This window comes from Carya illinoinensis, chromosome 12 (assembly GCF_018687715.1).
Source record: "Carya illinoinensis cultivar Pawnee chromosome 12, C.illinoinensisPawnee_v1, whole genome shotgun sequence".
In the NCBI taxonomy this organism is placed as follows: Eukaryota; Viridiplantae; Streptophyta; class Magnoliopsida; order Fagales; family Juglandaceae; genus Carya; species Carya illinoinensis.
Genome location: NC_056763.1, coordinates 30,737,333 through 30,757,087, shown reverse-complemented (window position 1 = coordinate 30,757,087; position 19,755 = coordinate 30,737,333). Strand labels below are relative to the sequence as shown.

General features: G+C 37.3%; 3 protein-coding genes across 5 annotated transcripts; all 3 read right to left on the bottom strand.

The window, feature by feature from the left end:
• Positions 1 to 202: 202 nt before the first annotated feature.
• Positions 203 to 2,286, bottom strand: LOC122289025 (transcription factor MYB80). Its single transcript, XM_043095907.1, has 3 exons — positions 1,704 to 2,286; positions 1,485 to 1,614; positions 203 to 1,336 (listed from the first exon to the last, which is right to left on the bottom strand). Exons 1-3 carry the CDS (start codon positions 1,834 to 1,836, stop codon positions 559 to 561), a joined length of 1,041 nt encoding a protein of 346 aa, XP_042951841.1. The 5' UTR covers positions 1,837 to 2,286; the 3' UTR covers positions 203 to 558.
• A 1,280-nt stretch (positions 2,287 to 3,566) lies between these two features.
• On the bottom strand, positions 3,567 to 10,388 carry LOC122290205 (vacuolar cation/proton exchanger 5-like). 3 transcript variants are annotated; one of them, XM_043097788.1, is made up of 15 exons: positions 10,011 to 10,386; positions 9,811 to 9,904; positions 9,275 to 9,421; positions 8,844 to 9,104; positions 8,686 to 8,753; positions 8,573 to 8,601; positions 7,678 to 7,874; positions 7,386 to 7,583; positions 6,707 to 6,841; positions 5,839 to 5,955; positions 5,716 to 5,769; positions 4,909 to 5,025; positions 4,233 to 4,329; positions 4,051 to 4,100; positions 3,567 to 3,917 (listed from the first exon to the last, which is right to left on the bottom strand). In XM_043097788.1, exons 3-14 carry the CDS (start codon positions 9,317 to 9,319, stop codon positions 4,075 to 4,077), a joined length of 1,344 nt encoding a protein of 447 aa, XP_042953722.1. In that variant the 5' UTR covers positions 9,320 to 9,421; positions 9,811 to 9,904; positions 10,011 to 10,386; the 3' UTR covers positions 3,567 to 3,917; positions 4,051 to 4,074. The 3 variants fall into 3 exon arrangements, with proteins under 3 accessions (XP_042953722.1, XP_042953725.1, XP_042953724.1); XM_043097791.1 differs by lacking the exon at positions 9,811 to 9,904 and having other exon boundaries at positions 10,011 to 10,388; XM_043097790.1 differs by lacking the exons at positions 9,811 to 9,904; positions 10,011 to 10,386 and adding an exon at positions 9,505 to 9,785.
• Positions 10,389 to 11,459: 1,071 nt separating this feature from the next.
• Positions 11,460 to 19,456, bottom strand: LOC122289583 (enhancer of mRNA-decapping protein 4-like). The gene is made up of 12 exons (XM_043096721.1): positions 18,547 to 19,456; positions 17,956 to 18,005; positions 17,721 to 17,877; positions 17,353 to 17,571; positions 16,988 to 17,116; positions 15,107 to 16,744; positions 13,979 to 14,338; positions 13,784 to 13,903; positions 13,474 to 13,644; positions 12,626 to 12,790; positions 12,332 to 12,457; positions 11,460 to 11,996 (listed from the first exon to the last, which is right to left on the bottom strand). The coding sequence occupies exons 1-12, from the start codon at positions 19,321 to 19,323 to the stop codon at positions 11,688 to 11,690; spliced, it is 4,221 nt and encodes a 1,406-aa protein (XP_042952655.1). The 5' UTR covers positions 19,324 to 19,456; the 3' UTR covers positions 11,460 to 11,687.
• Positions 19,457 to 19,755: the final 299 nt, after the last annotated feature.

Here is a 19,755-nt window from a genome sequence, read left to right as displayed (position 1 = left end):
TAGATTATGAGATGAAATCGAGCTCACAGGTCAAGATAAATGTTGCATATCAGCAGAGCAGAATACGAATTAATGTGCTCTATCACTATGATCTGATTGAGGGATGCATGGGGCATTAATTAATTCTTTTTGTGAGAATTAATTGAAGCCGTCATCTGTAAAATCTATCATCATGTACAGTTACAACGCAGTTGCATCCTCATGAGGTCCGGTAAAACCGTACGTGCAGATCTATATGATACACACACGGCCTGTTTGGCATACGTAGCTGCATAGAAATACAAAATAGAAATATTACTCCTCCAAGAAAACCAATATTGATCTGAAATTATTCTGATGTATCCTCTTCGATCGTCATCATATTTTGCTTAATCAACATGGTATTCCTAGTAACAGAAAAAAGGCTAATTTTATGGAATGAGCTTTATTAATTTACATTTTATTTTTTTATTTTTTCTTTATATATTATTCTTTGCCATAACCAATATTGAAGTAGGCCAGGATTAGTTCCTGCAGCCTTCTTCTGCCTCGTCTGTTGCATCGTGCGTACACACTTTGTTAAACGATTGGATATTTCATTAGGTCATGATCGGATGGTAAATCCCACAAGACACAATCTGAAGCGAACATACTGCTGGTTCCATTTCTGATTTCTTTTCCCCCCTCAGAATCCTCTCCTCCATTAATAATTCCTCCCTCTAGTTTTTCATGCAACCGAACATGCTGGTCCCCTGCATTGCACGTGCTTCCTGTACAGATACTGATCTGGCTCCATGGCGATCGGTTCCCATCATTTGCAAAAGATGATGGTGGGCCATACTGATGATGATATCCTCCAGAGATAGAAGCAGGGAAAGCAGTAGTACTGCAGGCCCCTGCAAAATTTGCAGTTGAAGAGTCCCATGGCTTGTTTGATGGTAGCATATTGTCATGAGGACGTTCTTGTATAGCCCTTGATATACCGAGCTTGATCTTCTCGATGGTGTCTTCTTTTTCATCATGCTTACCGTTGATATTAATATTATAAGCAGATGCATGTGGCGCTGCAGTAGTAGTACTAGTACTGGGGGGATGAGGTTGGATCTGGAAGTCAATGCGGTTCTTGGTAAGGAGGTGGAGCATTTCGTCTTTAAAGCAGCCAAGGGCTGCTTCTGCAAGGTGAGCCACCTGAGGGGGTGCCAGTGTGGTGGCAATTTCAGCCATGAGGTGGGAAAAGGGCTTGTGGGTGACGGGATCAATACCCATGCCCGAAAGTTTCTTTTTGAGCTTGGTGTTCCAGTGATTTTTTACATCGTTGTCTGTGCGGCCAGCCAGCTGAGCTGCGATTAGGGACCATCTGGATACCCACCCACGTACTCACCATGTCATTATTAATTAATTAATTAATTACTACTACTCAAATTAATCATATATGTCAAGAAGAACACATGCAATATGATTTATATATAGAAAAGAGCGCCGAGTATGATCATGAATTGGTTTACCGGTTGCCAACAACGGAATGAAGCTTCACTATGGTTTGCTCTTCTGCATCGGTGAATTGGCCATGCTTTAGATCAGGACGAAGATAATTAGTCCACCTTAGTCTGCAGCTCTTCCCGCATCTTTGAAGACCTTTAATTAAGTGTATGAAATACGAGCAAGCTGGAGTTAGTTTGTCGAGAGAGACAGAGAGACAGAGAGAGACAAGGCAGAAAGCAAACCAGCATTCTTGGGGATGAGACGCCAGTTACGAGTGCCGTGTTGGGCAATGTAGGAAGAGAGCTTGTTGTCTTCTTCCGGTGTCCACTGTCCCCTTTTGACATTGTCCTTCTCACAACATGGAATCCTACCCATCTTCTGGTTTGTTTTGAATTTATATTCTCCGAGAGCAGGAAAGAAAAAAAGGTTTTAATGCAAGGTAGAAACGATAGAAAAAAAAAATGGAGAGAGAGAGAGAGAGATGGGATGTAAAAAGACGAGGATTGTGTGCTGCTGCCACTCTCTTTAAGAGTTCTAGTAGGTTGGCTAATCTTTTAGAGGTTTTGAAGAAAAACAAAGGAGCTTAGGAGCCCATTAACGTTTGTTTGGGTTACTTTTCTAATATTTGAGACCCAACTAAGTGTTTTATTTATATACACGTATGAAAGAAGGGAATGGTGTTGCAATTGCATGGGGTTATTTTTGTGGAAGGAGGGCGGAGGGGGAAGAGGCATCAAAGGTGCATGATTTTATTAAAGAATTCAACGCTATTGAGCGTGTGAGAGATGGGCCGGTAGCTCACCCACAAGACGCCCGGTCAACCCCTCTCTCTCTCTCTCTCTCTCTCTCTCTCTCTGCCCTTGTTGACTGCTCTGCTTTGCTTAATTGGGTTTGGGTTATGGTGATAAAATGTTGGGTGGCTTTCTGCTTTACTCACATAAATCATCAACCATTGAGAGTGAGGAGTGCTTGTCTTTTAATTTTTTAACCCTTTAAGGGGGTTGCTGCACGTGCAGTTCTCACGCAAGCCTCGGAAACAATTGTCTCTCATTTTGATTCTTTATTTAGTTGGTTTCAACTTTCGTGCATACTTTACTAGCTTTTAGCTGCCACTACTAGCAAGGCCCGCCCAGCAGCCAAGCCATTGCTGCTCTCTCGAACGGTGTCCGTACAAAACATACCCAAAATAATAGGAGTGTAGGATAGGGGAGTGAGGGACCAAAGTCCAAAACTATTCCAGCATCTAAAGCCACCAACATCCCACCTAAACCCACATCTTTCCAATACGTGAAATGATTTTTACAGTTTAAATTATACAAGTCTTATGCTTCTTTTTAAAAAAAAAAATTAAATAAATTTGAGACTTACATAAAAAAAATTATTTTTTTACATAAAAAAAATTATTTTTTTACCTACATTTTTTTAAAGAGAGATACACTTTAAAACTATATCTAATATTATTCTTCTAATATAATATATTTATATCAAGCCACATTAATTTATAAAAAAAAAAAAAATTATAATCAAATCATTTATCTTCTTCTAATGACTATGGTTTTTTTTTTTTTTTTTTTTTTTTTTAATTGTCCTTTCTTTTCTTGTTGGGCCAACTTGAGCTCCAGTGAATCCGTTAACCTGCTGATCCAGCCCCAATTATTAGTTTTGGGGGGGTCCATAATTGTTGGCATTATGGGTCGGAACAGGCTTCGGTCCGGGCTGCATGCTTCCCTACTCAAACCTAACCTTTTAAATGTGTTTCGCTCGATCCGTGACACCATGCAACAACGTTTGAAAGAAGAAAAAACCCACAAGAAGAAGAAAGGAAGACTATTCATAGACAGCATAATTGAAGCTTGGTACTCCCTAGCAACCGGCCTAACGTAAGGTATTTCATTTAAGCAGGCTTTATCCACATATTATTCCCTTTTGTTAAGTGTAGTCGACTGTAGTCTGTTGCAAAGCAAAGATAGTTTCAAAAGAGTTAAAGAGGTTGCATTAATGTCACCTTTTACTCTTGAAACTGTTGCAAACTGGGTCGACTACTGGTGACGCTGCCTCATTTGGACTCGAGGGCAGACCAAAGCAGAAGTGAAAGAAAAAGGACATTCTGAGGAATACGCATTGCCCCAATTCAATAAATAAGGTTTCCATGTCCCGGATCAACCTCTTCCTTAAAAACTAAAATTTTACAACAATACAATACAATACCAAATTACCAATACAGATACAGATACTAAACTTTTGGAATTCAATAATACAGATACAGTGTCACTTATTGGCATTCCAAAACCAGCACCCTACCCACAGTCCCTATTGTTCTTATTGGATGCACGCCCCTTCGCAACTAAACTTGATGGTGCTTATCATTTATGAGGAAAAAGAATCTCGATCTTTCTATGATACAATTCTTTCTTCTGATCTAAGCAAACATTTGACAATTGACAGCCACGCGGTAGCTGAAGAAAAAAGAACATAATAGGTAAGACACTGGTCAATCGAATTCACTGAAAATCACAAGCAGGTGGAATAAATTACAATTTTATATATATATATATATAACCAAATTGACCAAAGATTTTAGAGATCTACCTCAAGAATCAGCGCCTTCCTTGACTAAGTTTTTAATTCCTTATCAGCATCTGCAAAATCATAATTCAATACGTATATTGTCACCCTCTTAAGTCAAAACAAACTTCATTTACTGTGTTCAGACAATGATAAATATCAATTGGAAGTTGGAACTAAAATAGAAACTTTCATTTATAACTCACCCACTGGAGAAGGATCTACATGTACAAAAAAACTTGCAGCAACTATTAGATAGCAGAGAATAAGCATTAGTCCTTTAAAGTAATTGGAAGTTCCATCCTGCAAACAAAACATTGGCAACATCAAAGAATATGCATCCAAAATTACCAGAAGATAATACTTACCGAAACAATTGAATCTGCAAAAGTTGGTAGCAGAAACTTGTCCAAACACAATGAGTTAACAAGACAAATCAGAAAGCAGTTGGACTTGCATCTAGGATTAAATCAAATTAAACTAAACTTCACCCAAGGATAGTTTGGATCAAGTTCGGATCATTAACCTCAATCACATATGCTTTAATATGTTTAAGCAAAAAAGATAATAAAAAAAATCAGTAGTTTTCAAAAGTAAAAATCAAGATACTTCCGAATTGTGTCCATAAAACTCATGAACCACCTCCCTCCTCCCCCCCCCCCCCCCCCCCCCCCTCTTCTCTCTCCCCCCAAAAAAAAAAAAAAAAAAATTGATCTCTTGGGGTGAAGTGTAACTTTTCAAAACACAGCAGGCAACTCGAACTCAACCCAAACCACCAGTGGGCGAAGAGTAACTTTCCCCTATTGTGTACAACACTTAGTTCCTTACTAGAGAGCCTTAAAATTATAGAGATTTGTTGTTCTTAGTCAGTAAAATACTAACCTGCAGCATGAAGGCAACTACTAAGACGGTTATAAAAAGTGTTGCTGTCTCGAAAAGTTGAAAGTTTAAGTCCATTGGTTGCCCCATAATCCAACCAGCCATTACACAAAAAGGAATCTGCAAAAACATAATGCTGATTTTAGTAGGTATTGATCAGAAACAAAAATTTATAACAAACAATCCCAGCAAAAAAATCATGAATGCAAAGGTACCTCCTTAATGAATGAGCCATCCGAGCATTAAATGAATTATATAGGGATACCATTCTGATGATAAGATGGATGCAGATACAAGAAAACAGAGAAGACCTGACTTGCTCTAAGCTACTAACTTGCTCAAAGGTTTGATGCTCAGGTCACAATAAACCTCTCATCACACATAACAAAGATCACATGAACTGCATTTACTAATTTTGATAGATAAAAATTTATGTAACAAGGCTTCAATAGGAGCATATCATGAATGCTGTCCCATAATAGTTTTCTGCAATATAAGTTGGCAACAATAGCTGTTTGGAAAAAAGTTACCCACGAAAACAATTATGACCATCACCTGTCCTTTTCAGCATTATGGAATTAATTCATTTGCTAAGACAGCAGGCGAGATGCAACACAGACTACAGAACATCCCAAATCCCAAACACTGGCAGATGACTGGCCTCACTATACATTGGGTTGACTACATTTTCATTTGTTGTCAACAGATGGAGGGGATCATACACCATTAGTCATATACTATCAACAAACCCTTCTTCTGGGAGCTATAAATTGTAAAATACATATTAAGAACCCAAGCAGTGGTACCTACCCCAAACATGGATATTTGTGTTGATGATCCTATTGCCACTCCTAAGGAAATGTCCTGCAAAGAAACTCAAATTATTTCAATTGTTGAACAAAACTTGTTAAAAGAGAATGTCCAAAAGCTTACGAGCTTGTCTTTCACGGCAAACATAATAGCGCTTGCATGCTCTGCGGCATTCCCCACGATAGGGAAAAAAATAACACTAATAAATGAAATTGAAATATTCCATGCAATAGATGCTCCCTGTAAAACAATAACCCAACAAGGAAGTTCATAAATCAAAGAGAAGCAGAGCAACAAACCAGAGTTGATAGAATAATGTAAACTTTTTTTTATATATATAGGTAAGACAAATGTTATTAAAACGAATGACACAGGCATAGAATAATATAAACTTTTGACCAGAATAAGTCGTCTATCCAACAGAAACTCTGGAAATGATATCATGTTTTAATTTTAATCTGAAAGGGCATAGAAAATGCAGGTTTTTTTTTTTTTTTTTTTTTGGGGGGGGGGGGGGGGGGGGGGGGGGGGTGGGTGGGGAAGATGATGCTAAAAATCCACAAACAGGTTCTCATCTACATCATCCAAGATTTTTTTTTTTATAAGTTTGAATTATCCAAAATTTTATTCAGAAGTTCCATTTGTGAGGGTTTTGACCTTTGACTAATGTCTAACACTAGCTTTCAGCCTTACGCATGCCTGCAAAGTAACCACATGTAACAAACCAGCATATAAACATCAGAATTGTGTGGTACAGGTTTTTTTTTTTTTTTTTTTTTTTTTTAATCAGAAAAATAGCCCAGGTACACAGGACATATACAAAGCAACATCTAGGCATGGTTCTCTAGTGATACAAGAAAGTCAGGAATGCTCAGGCCATTGAAGTTGTGCAGCACAATGACACGTATGGCATGTATTCTTTAAACACTTATGGATCTTTAAAAATGTAATAGTAATTTATCAGAGGAAAGCAAGAACAAGAAAATATTACCTTTATTGCATGAACTGCATGTTCAGAGAGGATAGAGATCCAAGTAGTCATAATAAAAAGCCAAATTACTGATTCCCACTTAGACATCTCTGGACCATCATCATTGTCTGAGCCCTCTTCATGCTGATTCTCTTCCTAAGTTGACATCGCACCATAAATCAATGATTGAACCATACAATTCAAATCATAAAAATGAATATACAAGATAGACAAATAAAGCAAGGCAGAGTAGTAAAGTCCTAGCAAGTCACTAATGTATAAAATACACAAATGAGAGAGAGAGAGAGAGAGAGAGAGAGAGAGAGAGAGAGAGTACAATGGCAAATATAACCAACCTCATTATAGGCCACATTTGGTTAAAAAAATTCTAAATTTTCAAAAAGCCTTTTCAACTTCAATCCAAATACCTTTTGATCTCAAATAAAATTCTATTTGAACTTTTCATCCAACCATTTGTCTATATTTTAAAGAAAACTAAAAAACGCAAAAATCAAAATTTCTTTTACCAAAAACAAAACAAAAACTAACCATAAAAAATTATGTTCAAACAACTTTTCAATTCTGCCTATCCACTTTTACAAACCCCAATACAAAACATGCTACTTTCACAAAATTCAATAACCAATACATATCAAAAAAATTCTCAACCATTCTCAAGATTTCTCTTAACCAAACATACCCATGGATTCTCTCGACTCTTTAGCTGGAAAAAGAGGTATGCAGCATATGCAACAAGCATGATGCAACTGCTAAATCTTGAAAGAGCCAACTCTGACTTTCCAAAATGAACCTCAGTGTGCGTATAATGAAGAACAGCTGGAAGAATCAGGCACATGACAGCCATCAATAGCAATCCAGAGCTTACAACAGCAGTTGCCTGCATGGCAGCATAAATCAGCTTTAGCGTGAAAGAGAAGACAACTAAAATTAAAAGTATGAAACCTCAAGAAAAGATGCTAATACATCCCCACCTTATTAAAAAGCTGCTCCTTCTTATGAAAAACAAGCCCACCACAAAAGAAAGCACATCCAAGCACCAGCAACATGTTTGACAGAATTGAGCCCAATAATGACAGTTGAACAACGCGTATTAGTCCACTTCTAAGTGCATAGATTGATATAATAAGTTCCGTTGCATTCCCAAAAGTAGCATTCAGAAGGCCGCCAACTGCAAATTCCAATACGTTATATAAAAAAATAGCCAGACACAGTACTGATCTCCAACCATTAGATGAAAGACACATGACACAAATTATGCCAGCAACAACCAAATGTTTTGGGCAGATGCGGATCGCAATGTCCGGAGGATTACATACTGGCACCCATAATATGAACATGGCGAAAAGATAACAATTATGACAGGCAAAATTTTGCCTAAGACCCAATGCCACCCCTTGAATCCTTCAAATGAAATATGAATATGCCCAGTAAAATGGAAACTAAAAAAGTAAAACAGAAAAAAAGTGAATATACTCCTTTATAATAGACTTTTTAACAAGATTGTGCTGACAAAAAAGAAACCAAGGTCATCTTTTGATCTCTTGATCAAGATGCACATGGAATCAATATCAGCACTATCTACTTGAATTTTTTTTTCAAGTCTGATATTCTCAATGAGATCAATAAGAAGGGAGAGGGAAGTCAAATGAATATTATGGTGGTTTGAAGCAAGACTATGAGAGCATACAAAGCAGAAATTATATGACATCCGACACTTCTTTTATAAATACATCCAACAAAAAGTTGAAAGGATATTTGGAAATTCCAAGGTTATAAACCAAAAAGGACTAGTGAAAAAAAATGACACATATATATAGGACTTGAAATTTCCTAATTTGAGTTCAAATATAATAATAAAAAAATTACCTGTAGGTCCAGTGTAGAAGGCTAGCTGCCTAAACCAGAATGAAACCATCAGATTAGCTACTTACCAATTCGTATCCTTAAAATAAATAAATTAGAGGGACGCAAACTCTTACTCTGTAGCATAACCCAAACGCTCAGCCAAAGGTGTTATACCCAATAAGCTCAGAAAGAAGACCCAACCCTGTAACCCACCGCCACAAGAAAAATAACGGACACAGAAGTCTGGAAACAATGTTTGAAATTATTCAAGGCAGCAAGGGCTACAACTTACATGATGGCCAGTCAGTTTCTCAACAAGAATTGCTAATGGCCCAAAAGGTATGAGCAAGTTGAGTTTACTAGAGAAAACAACAGTCTTTATGCTTTTATACACAAGAGTCCTTGACGTTAAACTGTTACCCGCTTGCGAAGCCCCAGAGCACGATTCACTCTTAGCCGTATGCAAACGATGGAACTTCTGAGAATCTATTTCTGGGCTAGAAGGACTCTTCTCGTTGAACTCATGAATTGATTCACTATCAAGAGATCCCATCTGTTAATCCCAGAAAACAAAAGTAAAATGTATACATTTGATAATCATGCTTACAACATTGATAACTATAGGTGTATGCAATGATAAAGAAGAACGTTGTTAAAACACTATATGCAGTATGAAGTTTCATTCATCAAACAGAAAAATGATAATGAAATTTGAAAACTTACTTCAAGTTGAGATTTCATGTCGACAGTCTGTAACTTATAATCCATATTCTACTTATAACGCGTCAATTGTCATGATCATTGGAGGGCATCGCCTACTAGATGTAGTTTCCTCAACGTCAAAGTAACGAACATCTGGTGCGGTTGATACTACAATAGTGATCGTAACGTTAGCTAATAAAGAGGAAAAACAGACACAAAAATGAACCTTTATATTCAGATTTTTCCCAAACCTCTTTAACCCATATAGAAAAGAAGATATAAGACTAAAAACTACATTCCTTTGCACGATTAAGTTTCATGAGGAACATTTGGCTCTAGAAACCCCTTTTTTTGTTTTTTTTTTTTTTCTTTTTTCTCTGGGGGGCGGGGCGGTGCGGCATGTGGGGGTCTACATTAGTTATAACACGGTCAAAACAGTACGATTTGTAGGAGAAAAAAAAATCTTCCCCCATTTTTAATATAAAAAACAGAAGTCCAACAATACAAAAATCTCAAAAAATAAAATAAAATAAAGCGTTAAAGTAACTTAGACATACCACAAAAACACGAGAATCAAAACAAGTATCTGGGGTCTGCTATGACCAAAAGAAACTACCCCCTTGCTAATTTGGGTCGTCTGATCTGATATTTCTGATCAGTTGCAGATCAAATCAACAGAAGTAACTAAAAATACAAGCTTTACAATCCCAAAGAAAAATATTTAAAAAAGAAGAAGGAAAAATAAGGATATAGATACATTGACAGGTTTCTGCGGGTTGGTTCTTCCCTTTAATCGTTTGTTATAGCCTAGAGAGAGGGAGAGAGAGCGGTATGTTCTATTGATAACCAACAAACCAAAGCAATATGTATTGCCCACCGGTCCAGATTTTCTCATCTAATGTTCCAAACTCGCTCTCGCTGTATGCGTTTACAAAGACTTTCCTGAAAGACGAAACCAACTACGAATTGACAATTGCGCGTAATATTTATGTAGCCGTCCTATGACAGTTTCCCGGCAAGTTCCTGTCTTTTACTCAAATTTTATTTTAGAATTAGAAATTCTATTCACAAGCGCAGAAGCGTAAGCGTATGACAGAGTGAAAGTGACATCCTTGAGTTGAGAAGAAAGAGTTGGTTTTGGATTTGAAGAAATATTTGGTCCTTCGACGGAGCAAACACGGTGGAGGAAAACAAAATGCTGTTTAGACCGTAGAATGAACGGTAACCAGTGGAATTAGAAAAAAAAAATAAAAAATTCTACTCATAGGACACATAATTTTTTTTTTTAATTTTTTTCTCTTATTAAATGTGTATATGAATGATGAGTATAAAAAATCAATTAATTTATGAAGAATAAAATAAAAAAAATAAATAATAAAGAAAAATAAGTGTAGTGTATGGTAAATTTAGATTTAACAAAAATAACGTCCATTTAAAAGATTTAATTTATTGTATAATAAAAATAATTTAATTATTTGATTTATTATATTTATAATAGTTACACATATCAATTTATAAAATTTATTTATAGACCTAATGATTGCTTTTACCCATTTACAACATAATTATCGAGGAGAGATCAGGTTATTCTACAGGAAAGATTTTAGTTTATTTAAGGTTTTCATGAACCTAACAAAAAAATATAGTTATTTATAATACTTAGAATAATGCTAGATATAATCTATGTTCAAAATGCTTATGGTGGTGCATTTGGAAATAAAGAAATAAAGCTTCAAAGATCGAGTGCCAACAATGAAAGAGCTTAGGAAATTACATTGGTCAGTTGTAATTGATTTCAATAGAATGAATTTCTTGTATCGCTAAACTAGCTCTTGCATATACCCGGACTCTTGCATATTCTCATCATCAATAAAATTTTATTTGTCAATAAAATATATATATATATATATATATATGCAAGTCTCACACAATTATTAAAAAAAATTAAAAAACGAGATCCACAATTAGAAAATTAATTTATCTATTTTTTAAAAAGAAATACTCAAAGACTTGCACACCCTAAAACTACTCTTCATAATAATTTGACAACAGTTATCAATCTTTGTTTTTTTGTTTTTATAAGTAATAAGAACAGTTATTAATCTTTGTTTACTTCCTTTTCTTTTTCACCCATAGCAAACACATACCCACTTCGTATTATGAACCTGTTCTAAACATGTGAAAGATGGGGGTAAGAGACGTGATCTTCTCAATGCAAAATTCCATTTGGCAGAAAACTTTGACAAGTAAAAACTAAATTTAAAATGAGTCTGAAAAGCCTAGCCTATTTTTTCTTTGATCACATATTCTCAAGACAATTTTCACTCTACACGGTTGGGCCCCTCCCTCCCTCTGAGATTTGTACCAAAAAAAAAAAAAAAAAACATCAATCTTGCCTCATGCGATTTGCACAACGGTACAGAGAAGGTAAGAGTCATTTACAGGTCATCAGCATGGAGTTGATGACATGCAAGAGGAGGCGGATACTTGAGAGCTCAGCTCCAGTAATCGTAGGCAAACTACGTTGGTGGTTTAGTATCTTGTAGACTTGATCGAAGATGGGCCGCACATGCACGGCAATCATTGGATCCGCTGGGATTATGGCGTTAGCCACGTCTGTCATCCAAGCAAGTTTTCGTGGTGTATCATTACTTATATCACATGCCAATTGCTGCAAAAGAGAGAGCAGCACTCCCTGGCCCAAAGGAAGCGGAACCATTGACAAAATCCCCCTAAGATCAACCTGAAAGGTGCAGAATGGGGCACGGAGACATTAATTTACCACAACTTCCAACCAGATTTCACATAACAAGTTGAGTCGCATATCAGAAATGAAAATTGTATGCAGAAGGAATCAAAGAAAAAAAAAATACTTGTCATTAAAGAGAGGTGAGTGAATATTATTAAACTACCTTTAATTTAATTAATCAATGAAAAAATGCGTAAGTTTTCTAAACTAAGCCCCAAATCAAAGCGATGATGATGCAACTACACAGTTTAAATTTGACAAATATTGAACACAAAAAAAAAAATCTAAAAGCATACTATGAGTAATTTTTTCTTGACTATATCGCACACCTGAGAACATAACCAGGATACTATGGAAACATCACTTCTTTGTAGGGCTGTAGTGAAAGCCTCCTCATATTTGCGGTCAGATACCAATCTTGAAAGCTCCTTTGTTGGATCAACCGGAACCTCAACCTAATGCACATATATGATTGCTTCTAATCAGTACAGCCAAATTAAACATTCATAAAAACAAAAATATGAAATTTGTTAGCCACATATCGAAGACCTTTGCATTACAGGTTCATAGCTATTTTGCATCTTAGAGAGAAACCAACAACTAATTAAGAAAACAAAGTGGACCTTATCATGGAGACCACCCAAAGGTCCATTGCTCAATTGGGAGACCAAGGGATTTACTGCACTTGAGTCTGCTCCTGAAGCTGCAAGAGATAATAGCTTTCTCTGACCCTCAAGCAATTCTCCACCTAAGGTTTGAGCCACAGATGATGCTGAATTAATGGCATCCTGCATAATAACATCAAAATGCAAAGTCAGAGAAGAATACGACAAGAAGCATTGATAGCTGCAAGCAACAGACAGGCAAGGACAGTAACAAGTCCCCCAGATTAATATGTTTATTTATTTTATAAATGCAGTAACAAGTTCTCCAGATGAATCTTATACTATGCAGGGTATATTATAGCTACCATTCAACCCAATATAAACCCATTCTTTTCCAATAGTCATCACTCCCCTAGCATACCGTTAACTGTTTTTATCTCACGGATCATCTCAAACGAACAGAAGTGCAATACATAAAATAGTGGGGCATGGTTTAAAAAGAAATACCAACACAGATACAAAGAAAATAGAAATAGAAATATTAAGCATTCAAGATTTAATATAAAAATGCCTATGAAAATCACACTGTCCAAATAGTCCCATATGTTCATAGATATGCAGTGCTGAACTGCTGATATTATTATAGGGCTAGTTCACATCATTCTAGTGAATCAAACAATTGAGTATTTCTGCGACCAAGTAAACATATGCTGCTTATTTTATTAGATACAAAGTCCAATGTACTTGACTAATTGAACAAAAAGTGGTTTTAATTCAAGATAAATACAAGAGAAGGAATAACCACAAATTGAAAAAAAAGAAGACCCGCTTTCCAATGACTGGTGAGATGGAACAATTGTACACACCCTTAAAGCAAGTGCCAATGGAGAATGGGAAGACTCAAAGTGATGCTGAGCTGCAGTTGTATGTTCAACCATGCCTTTCTGAAAGGTAGCATCTACTTGCTCAAACATAGCTTTACATGACATCTCAAAGGCAGGAATTACTGATGTTTCCAAACTGTATTTTAAAGCATCCTGCAATAAAAGATAGCTTGTTCATGTCATTAGTATAAGTTACTATTTCGAGGTTGACGATTATATAAATCCTATTCACGTTAAAATAATCATATGTCCTAAGCAATAATTCATGTAATCCACACCACTTAATAAGCACCTGAAGAGCTTGTTTGCCAGCAGTTTGAAACTGTACTTGGATTTGCCTAGCAACAGTAGCTTCAAGTTTTGAATTGACAGATTTCTCCAGATGATTCACTGTCTTATCAGCGACTCCTCTCTGAAGCACAAAGCATCAGTTAGATCCTGCAACAACAACTGTCTCATAGAAGAGGCAAGTATTCAAGATCTTAACCTGAAAAGACTCTGCAATAGCTGAAGATATTGACTTCTCAATGGCCGGAGTAATTGAGCGAACTACAGCTGGTCCTACAGCCGTCATTTCCTTCTTCACTGCTTTTTCTAACATCATCGGCAAGTCTTTATTCATGAAGTTATTAATCAAACTTGTTATTTGCTGTGTACGGTCTCGCAATAACTTCTCATTCTTTGCATTCTCTTCTTGAAAACGAGCCCACAAAGCATCTGTATTGGCTTTGACAACCTTCTCCATACTACGCCCAAGATTTGTCTCTAGTTTTTTACCTTCTTTGCTAACTGGAACAGAAATCATTGTTGCCATCTGCTTCTGCATTTCTTTTTGCATTGTCATGAGCTGCACAGAATGGATAAAGAGTAAGGAGGGGGGTTGACGAAAAGGCCAAATAAAGATGGATGAGTTGAAAGAAGACAAGTTAGACATACATTATTAATGAAAGTGGGCCACGTTACCATATAAAATGCAAAACATAATGCCTTATTATACAGGAAACTTGCCAATTTGAAAGAAAAAATGGAAAATTGTTCTAGAGCTCTCATTTCTCAACCCAAAAGCTTGTAGAGAGGATGAAAATGAAAGCAGCATTACTTTGTAGATGCAATTGTTGGCAAATAAAGATTATCTCATGAATAAATTATATGGCACAGGTCAAAGTTTCCATGATGAACCCGAGTCTCAAATTCAGGAATGAAAAAGTTGTTGCCCATTGCCACTCAGATGTATGGTCTCACTTATTTATTCTGTGGAATAGAATTTTTTTTTATGAATTATTATTTTTTTATTGGCACTGGATGTCCGGGAACAGCGTTCTAACTAATCCTGGGATTGCATAGCCGCTCGGCAATTTTTTATGAATTATTTTGTGGAAAAGAAATAATGATGCCTTACCTATCAACACAACTTGAAATCATAAATGACATATGATATATACACTGCAATAAACAAGAATGAAGAGGCTAGAAATGATTGAAAGTTATTCGCAGCGTTTTCAATTACAACATATGGCCACTCTGGTAAGCATGCAAAAAAAAAATACACCGAAAACAGTCAGACATGACACATTGGTAATAATATGTACAAACGTCCATGGTCTCAAGCAATTACCTGATTAAGCATCTCCTGCATGGCCAAAATTTGAGAAAAAGCAGCTTCACCGGAGGGGAGACTCGTACTCCCACTAGGTTCATTCAAAGAATCTGTTGAATTAAAAACACTTGGAGGCGGGGAAGATGGACCCAAAGCTTGAGAACTTTTACCCTTCTGTTTTTTCCCTTTTAAATTTGGTGTCGATGAAAGCAGAACTTGTGCAGATGTAGATGACTCAGAAACCTTCCCAGGCAATTTTTTTGTGGAGTCATGTACTTCTTCCTCATCAGCATTTGGAGGTTGGCCCAGTTGCTCCATTACACCAACGCAATCAACTTGCCGAGCTTCCTCCACAATGTAGGTTTCAGATGATATAGCACAGCATTCTCGGGTCATCTCAATACCAAGATCTGAAGCCTGTGAGCAAAAGAACTTTTCCTTATTCTCTACCAAAAGATTTTGAGAATCTCTTCGAGGGCCAAATCCATCACTCTGTGTGGATCTTGTTTCACCAACTACTTTCACCTCAACCTCAGTATTACCCACATCACTGTTCACAATCACATCCTGGATGCTTGTCTCTCCCTCGCTCTTGATTTCAAGAATGCTAGTTGTTCCAGAGGATGAATTGACTTTCAACTCAGAGGGAGTAACCAGATGAGTTGGTTGTTTGAACATGATATGAGGATTAAGCACAGTTGACAAATCATCCTGCGCATTTGATGTAATTTTTGCCTTATCATTCCTAGAATCATCGTCCAATGAAGACACATCAGACGAGTTTGCACGAATGGTGTCCACTTGCCTCTCAACCAAATAATCATTAACTGGTTGGTCTCCGACATGGATACTGAGTGGGGGACCTTGTTCAAAGTTACTTGTTGGACTCCGAAAACCAGAAAGCTCTCTAGACAACCTTGGAGTCAAAGGAATAGGCAGTGATGCGACACCATCACCATCACTCATTACAGGTGTCAGTGATAAAGGCTTAGATTCCATACTGAAACTGTTAATTTCTTTCGAAGTGGCTGCCTCGGCAGAACTAGAGCTTACAGTATATCTCACTGAAGTCGCACACTCAGAGCTACTTCCTTGTATATTTTGTTTGGGTGCCGAGCCAGCTAAGGGCAGTGCCTCATTTGGTTTATTTCCAGATGGGTCTGAAGCAGTAAATCCTTCAGCACTAGTTGCATCACGCAGGACATTTGAATCCGGCTTTTCTAACCCCATGATCTCCAACGGTGGGGGTAAGCACTGGGCCAAGTCCAAAGCATATTGCTGAATCGCCTGTGTCTGGACACAATAAACCTGAATAATATGTTCACCGTGAGGTAATATATCACTTGTTCCCGTAAAACTCAAAATAGGCATGGTGACTGTAAACTCCGCTATGTAATCCATGCGGGTTGCTGCTGGATTAGGACCATATTCTAAGTGTACAGCATATATAGCATTCTTCTTGGCATTTGCAAGTAAGAGAAGGCCTGCTTGAGACAATGCTGCGACTTGATTGAAGAAGGCCTCTTCAACTCGAGGTTCATCTGTACTCTTCAACTCCAATGTCTGAGTACACTTCCATGATTCTGCATCACTCGGCAGTAGCCAGCCTTCTTCGCTTGTCGAGGCCCACAGTTTCACTTCTCGATTCAGTGACCCCTACAAATAGGTATTACACAATTAAATAGTCCACACTACAGAATGACCATTATCAAACAAAGCTTACTTCTGGAAAATGCATATTGGAACTCAATTCCAGAAAAAAGTCGGTCAATATTGGTTAAAGTTAAAAAAATAAAGCATGCATAGTGCAATACCCATATAATATCAGAACTATCTATAAAACAACCAGAACCACAGCGACTTAGATTGAAAAAATAACATAGCAACAAGCTTATGTACCGCAGTGATAAGTATGATGTGATCCGGCCGATGGGGAGCAGTTAAAAAGGTCGCCGAACAAACAGACTGCCCCTCATGTGGTCTGAATACAGCAAGTGGAACATGTTTGCGATCTTCCCAGATCTTTACCTGTTCATATAATATACATTTTGCAAGGCATAGTCATTAGCAAATTTCAATTTTTGGACAAAATAATATGAATTTGCACGTGCAATGGCACACTCGTGCAAACATTGCTTGGGCTAAAAAATGTTCGAAACATTAAATTTAAACCATTAAATCAAGTAGTGAAAATTCAGAAAACAAACACTAACATAAACCTTTGAGTAACAAAAACAAGAAAAGTGATGGGGGCAAATACAAACCGTGCCATCGATAGAAGCTGAAACCAAACGGGTGGTCATCCACTGGCACATTGACAAATCAGTTACTTCTCCATCATGGTTACCAACCAACTGAACCCCATCAATGACCTTATCAACAGGACATTTGAGAGGTTCCTCAGCCAAATACACTTCACCCTTTCCGACTTTTGTGGTATCAATTCTAAGAATACGTCTTCCAATCCCAACAACCAAAATTTCCTGAATAAAGTGTGTAAAATTCAAAGCAACAAAATGTTAAGCAACTTTACAGTTGAGACTAAAGACCACAATTTCTTTTATAACTAATAAGAAAACATAATGTTTAGACTGTCTTGTATTAAGAATGACAGAATTAAATGTGTTATTACTTGTTTGTGGCAGTGCCAACAAACTCGTGGATGAGAAGCTCCCTCCTCTCCTATAATTTGAATCGCAACAATAGCATTTCCTGTAATTTGAGGCTTATCTTCTTCATCTGGACCTTCAGAAATCTTCCATACATAAACCCGTCCATCTATCCCAACACTGCACAAAAACAGAAACCTTCAACCAAATATAAACCAGAGGAAGGTAATTACAAATGAAAGATCAACCAAAAGCTACCTAGCCAAAAGGTGAACATCCTCAGCAAAGAAAGTCATATCTGTGACCCTCTGGGAGAATAAATGGAACCACTTATTAGATTTAACGAAGAATAAAGTTATTTAAAAACCTAAACAGAAAATGCATCTGCCCAGCATTTCAAATAAGCACGATCAGTGGAAAACACAACAAAACAAAAAAAAGAGTTAATTTGAACAATAAAATGTTAAAATGACACCACATACTAAGAATTGATACCATCGAAGATTAAATTTTGATTAAAGTAACGACTAACACGCGTCATCAAGTAATAAATACCAAGATGAAGTAATAAATACCAAGATGTTTTTGTTTTGTTTTTTTTTTTTAATGTTAAACTCTACCGTTCATTGCATTAAATGGTTTCCAATTCCTTCGATGTATTTATGGTTCTCTTCAAAATTATATAGTTCTTAAACGTTAAAAAAAAAATACCCTCTGACGATTTTCAACTGGTGCCAATCTCTACTTCCATGATTTATCCGAATAAAACTCTAGCCTAGCTTATTTTGACTCATTCACTCGTGTTAACCAATCCAAATTATTCATTATAGTATGCAAGGGAAAACAAACCTGAGTGTGGCCTCGAAGCAAAGAACGCAAGGCAGTGTTGATATTAAGGACACGGATATTGCCCTGCCTCAATCCGTAGCAGATATAAGACTTGTTGACCGCAATCTGGCGGCCGAAGACGAGCTGGGGATCGGATTGGTACTTGGTAATGGGAGTGACCTCCAGTTGTGGATGTACCTCGCCTTGCAACCGAACATCCACGTCGTAGACCGCGTGTTCGGAGACCAAATGCCGGCCCTTGGGAAGCTTACTGCTGGGCAACCGAATCGGGCGGGGTCCGACGGATGGGGGTATCAAACTCATCATCGCAGAAGAAGAAGAAGAGGAGGAGGAGGGAGGGTTAGGAGGAGCTAGCGGGGCCTGATGAGGAGGGAGGTCAAGATTGGGGTTGAGGAGGGCCATAAGGCGGGCTCCAGAGTTAGGATTGGGGTTAGGAGAAGATGAGGAGGAAGAGATGGGGGGTTGGAGAGGAGGGGTGGGGTAAGAGAGGGAGCGTTGGTGCTGCAAGTGGGGATGGTAAGGATAGGGTTGATGGTGGTGGAAAGGGTTGGGGTTGTGAAACGGTGCGGATTGGAGAGGATAGGAGTAGGGGCCGGAGGATGGCGGAAGGGGAGCGGAAGGGTTTAGATTTGGAGGGTTTGGGGTAGAAACACCGCCGGGATTGGGTAGCGGTAATTGTGGAGGCGAGGGATTTGTGGGTTTAAAGAAACTCTGCATGTCCAATTGCTGCTGGGGATGTTGCAGCTGTTGGTGGTTGGGATTACCAGGGGAAGCCATGGACAAAACCACAGAGAGAGAGAGAGAGAGAGAGAGAGAGAGAGAGAGTTTCAGTGTGAGATCTGAAGTGAAGTAGGGAGGAAGTTTATTTTTATTAAATTATTTTTGGGTTTGAGAGTGCAGCAACAGGAAAAGCTTAAAGCCAGAGACGACTTTCAAAGGGAAAAAGAATTCGGGGGACTTTTAATTCCACCTTTCAAAAGTATTTTGAGTTTTTTTTTTTAATTCTTTTTAAAAGTATATTTTTATCATTCTTCATCGTTAAGTAAAAATTTTAAAAAATATATATAATTTTATTAATAATTATTTTCTTAATTATTAAATAAATTTAAAATAATAAAAAAGTGATAAAATAATAATAAGCTTATCATTATTTTTTTAATAAGTTTCTTTACTATTTTTTATTTAAAGTAGTGTCTGTCTTTCTAATTT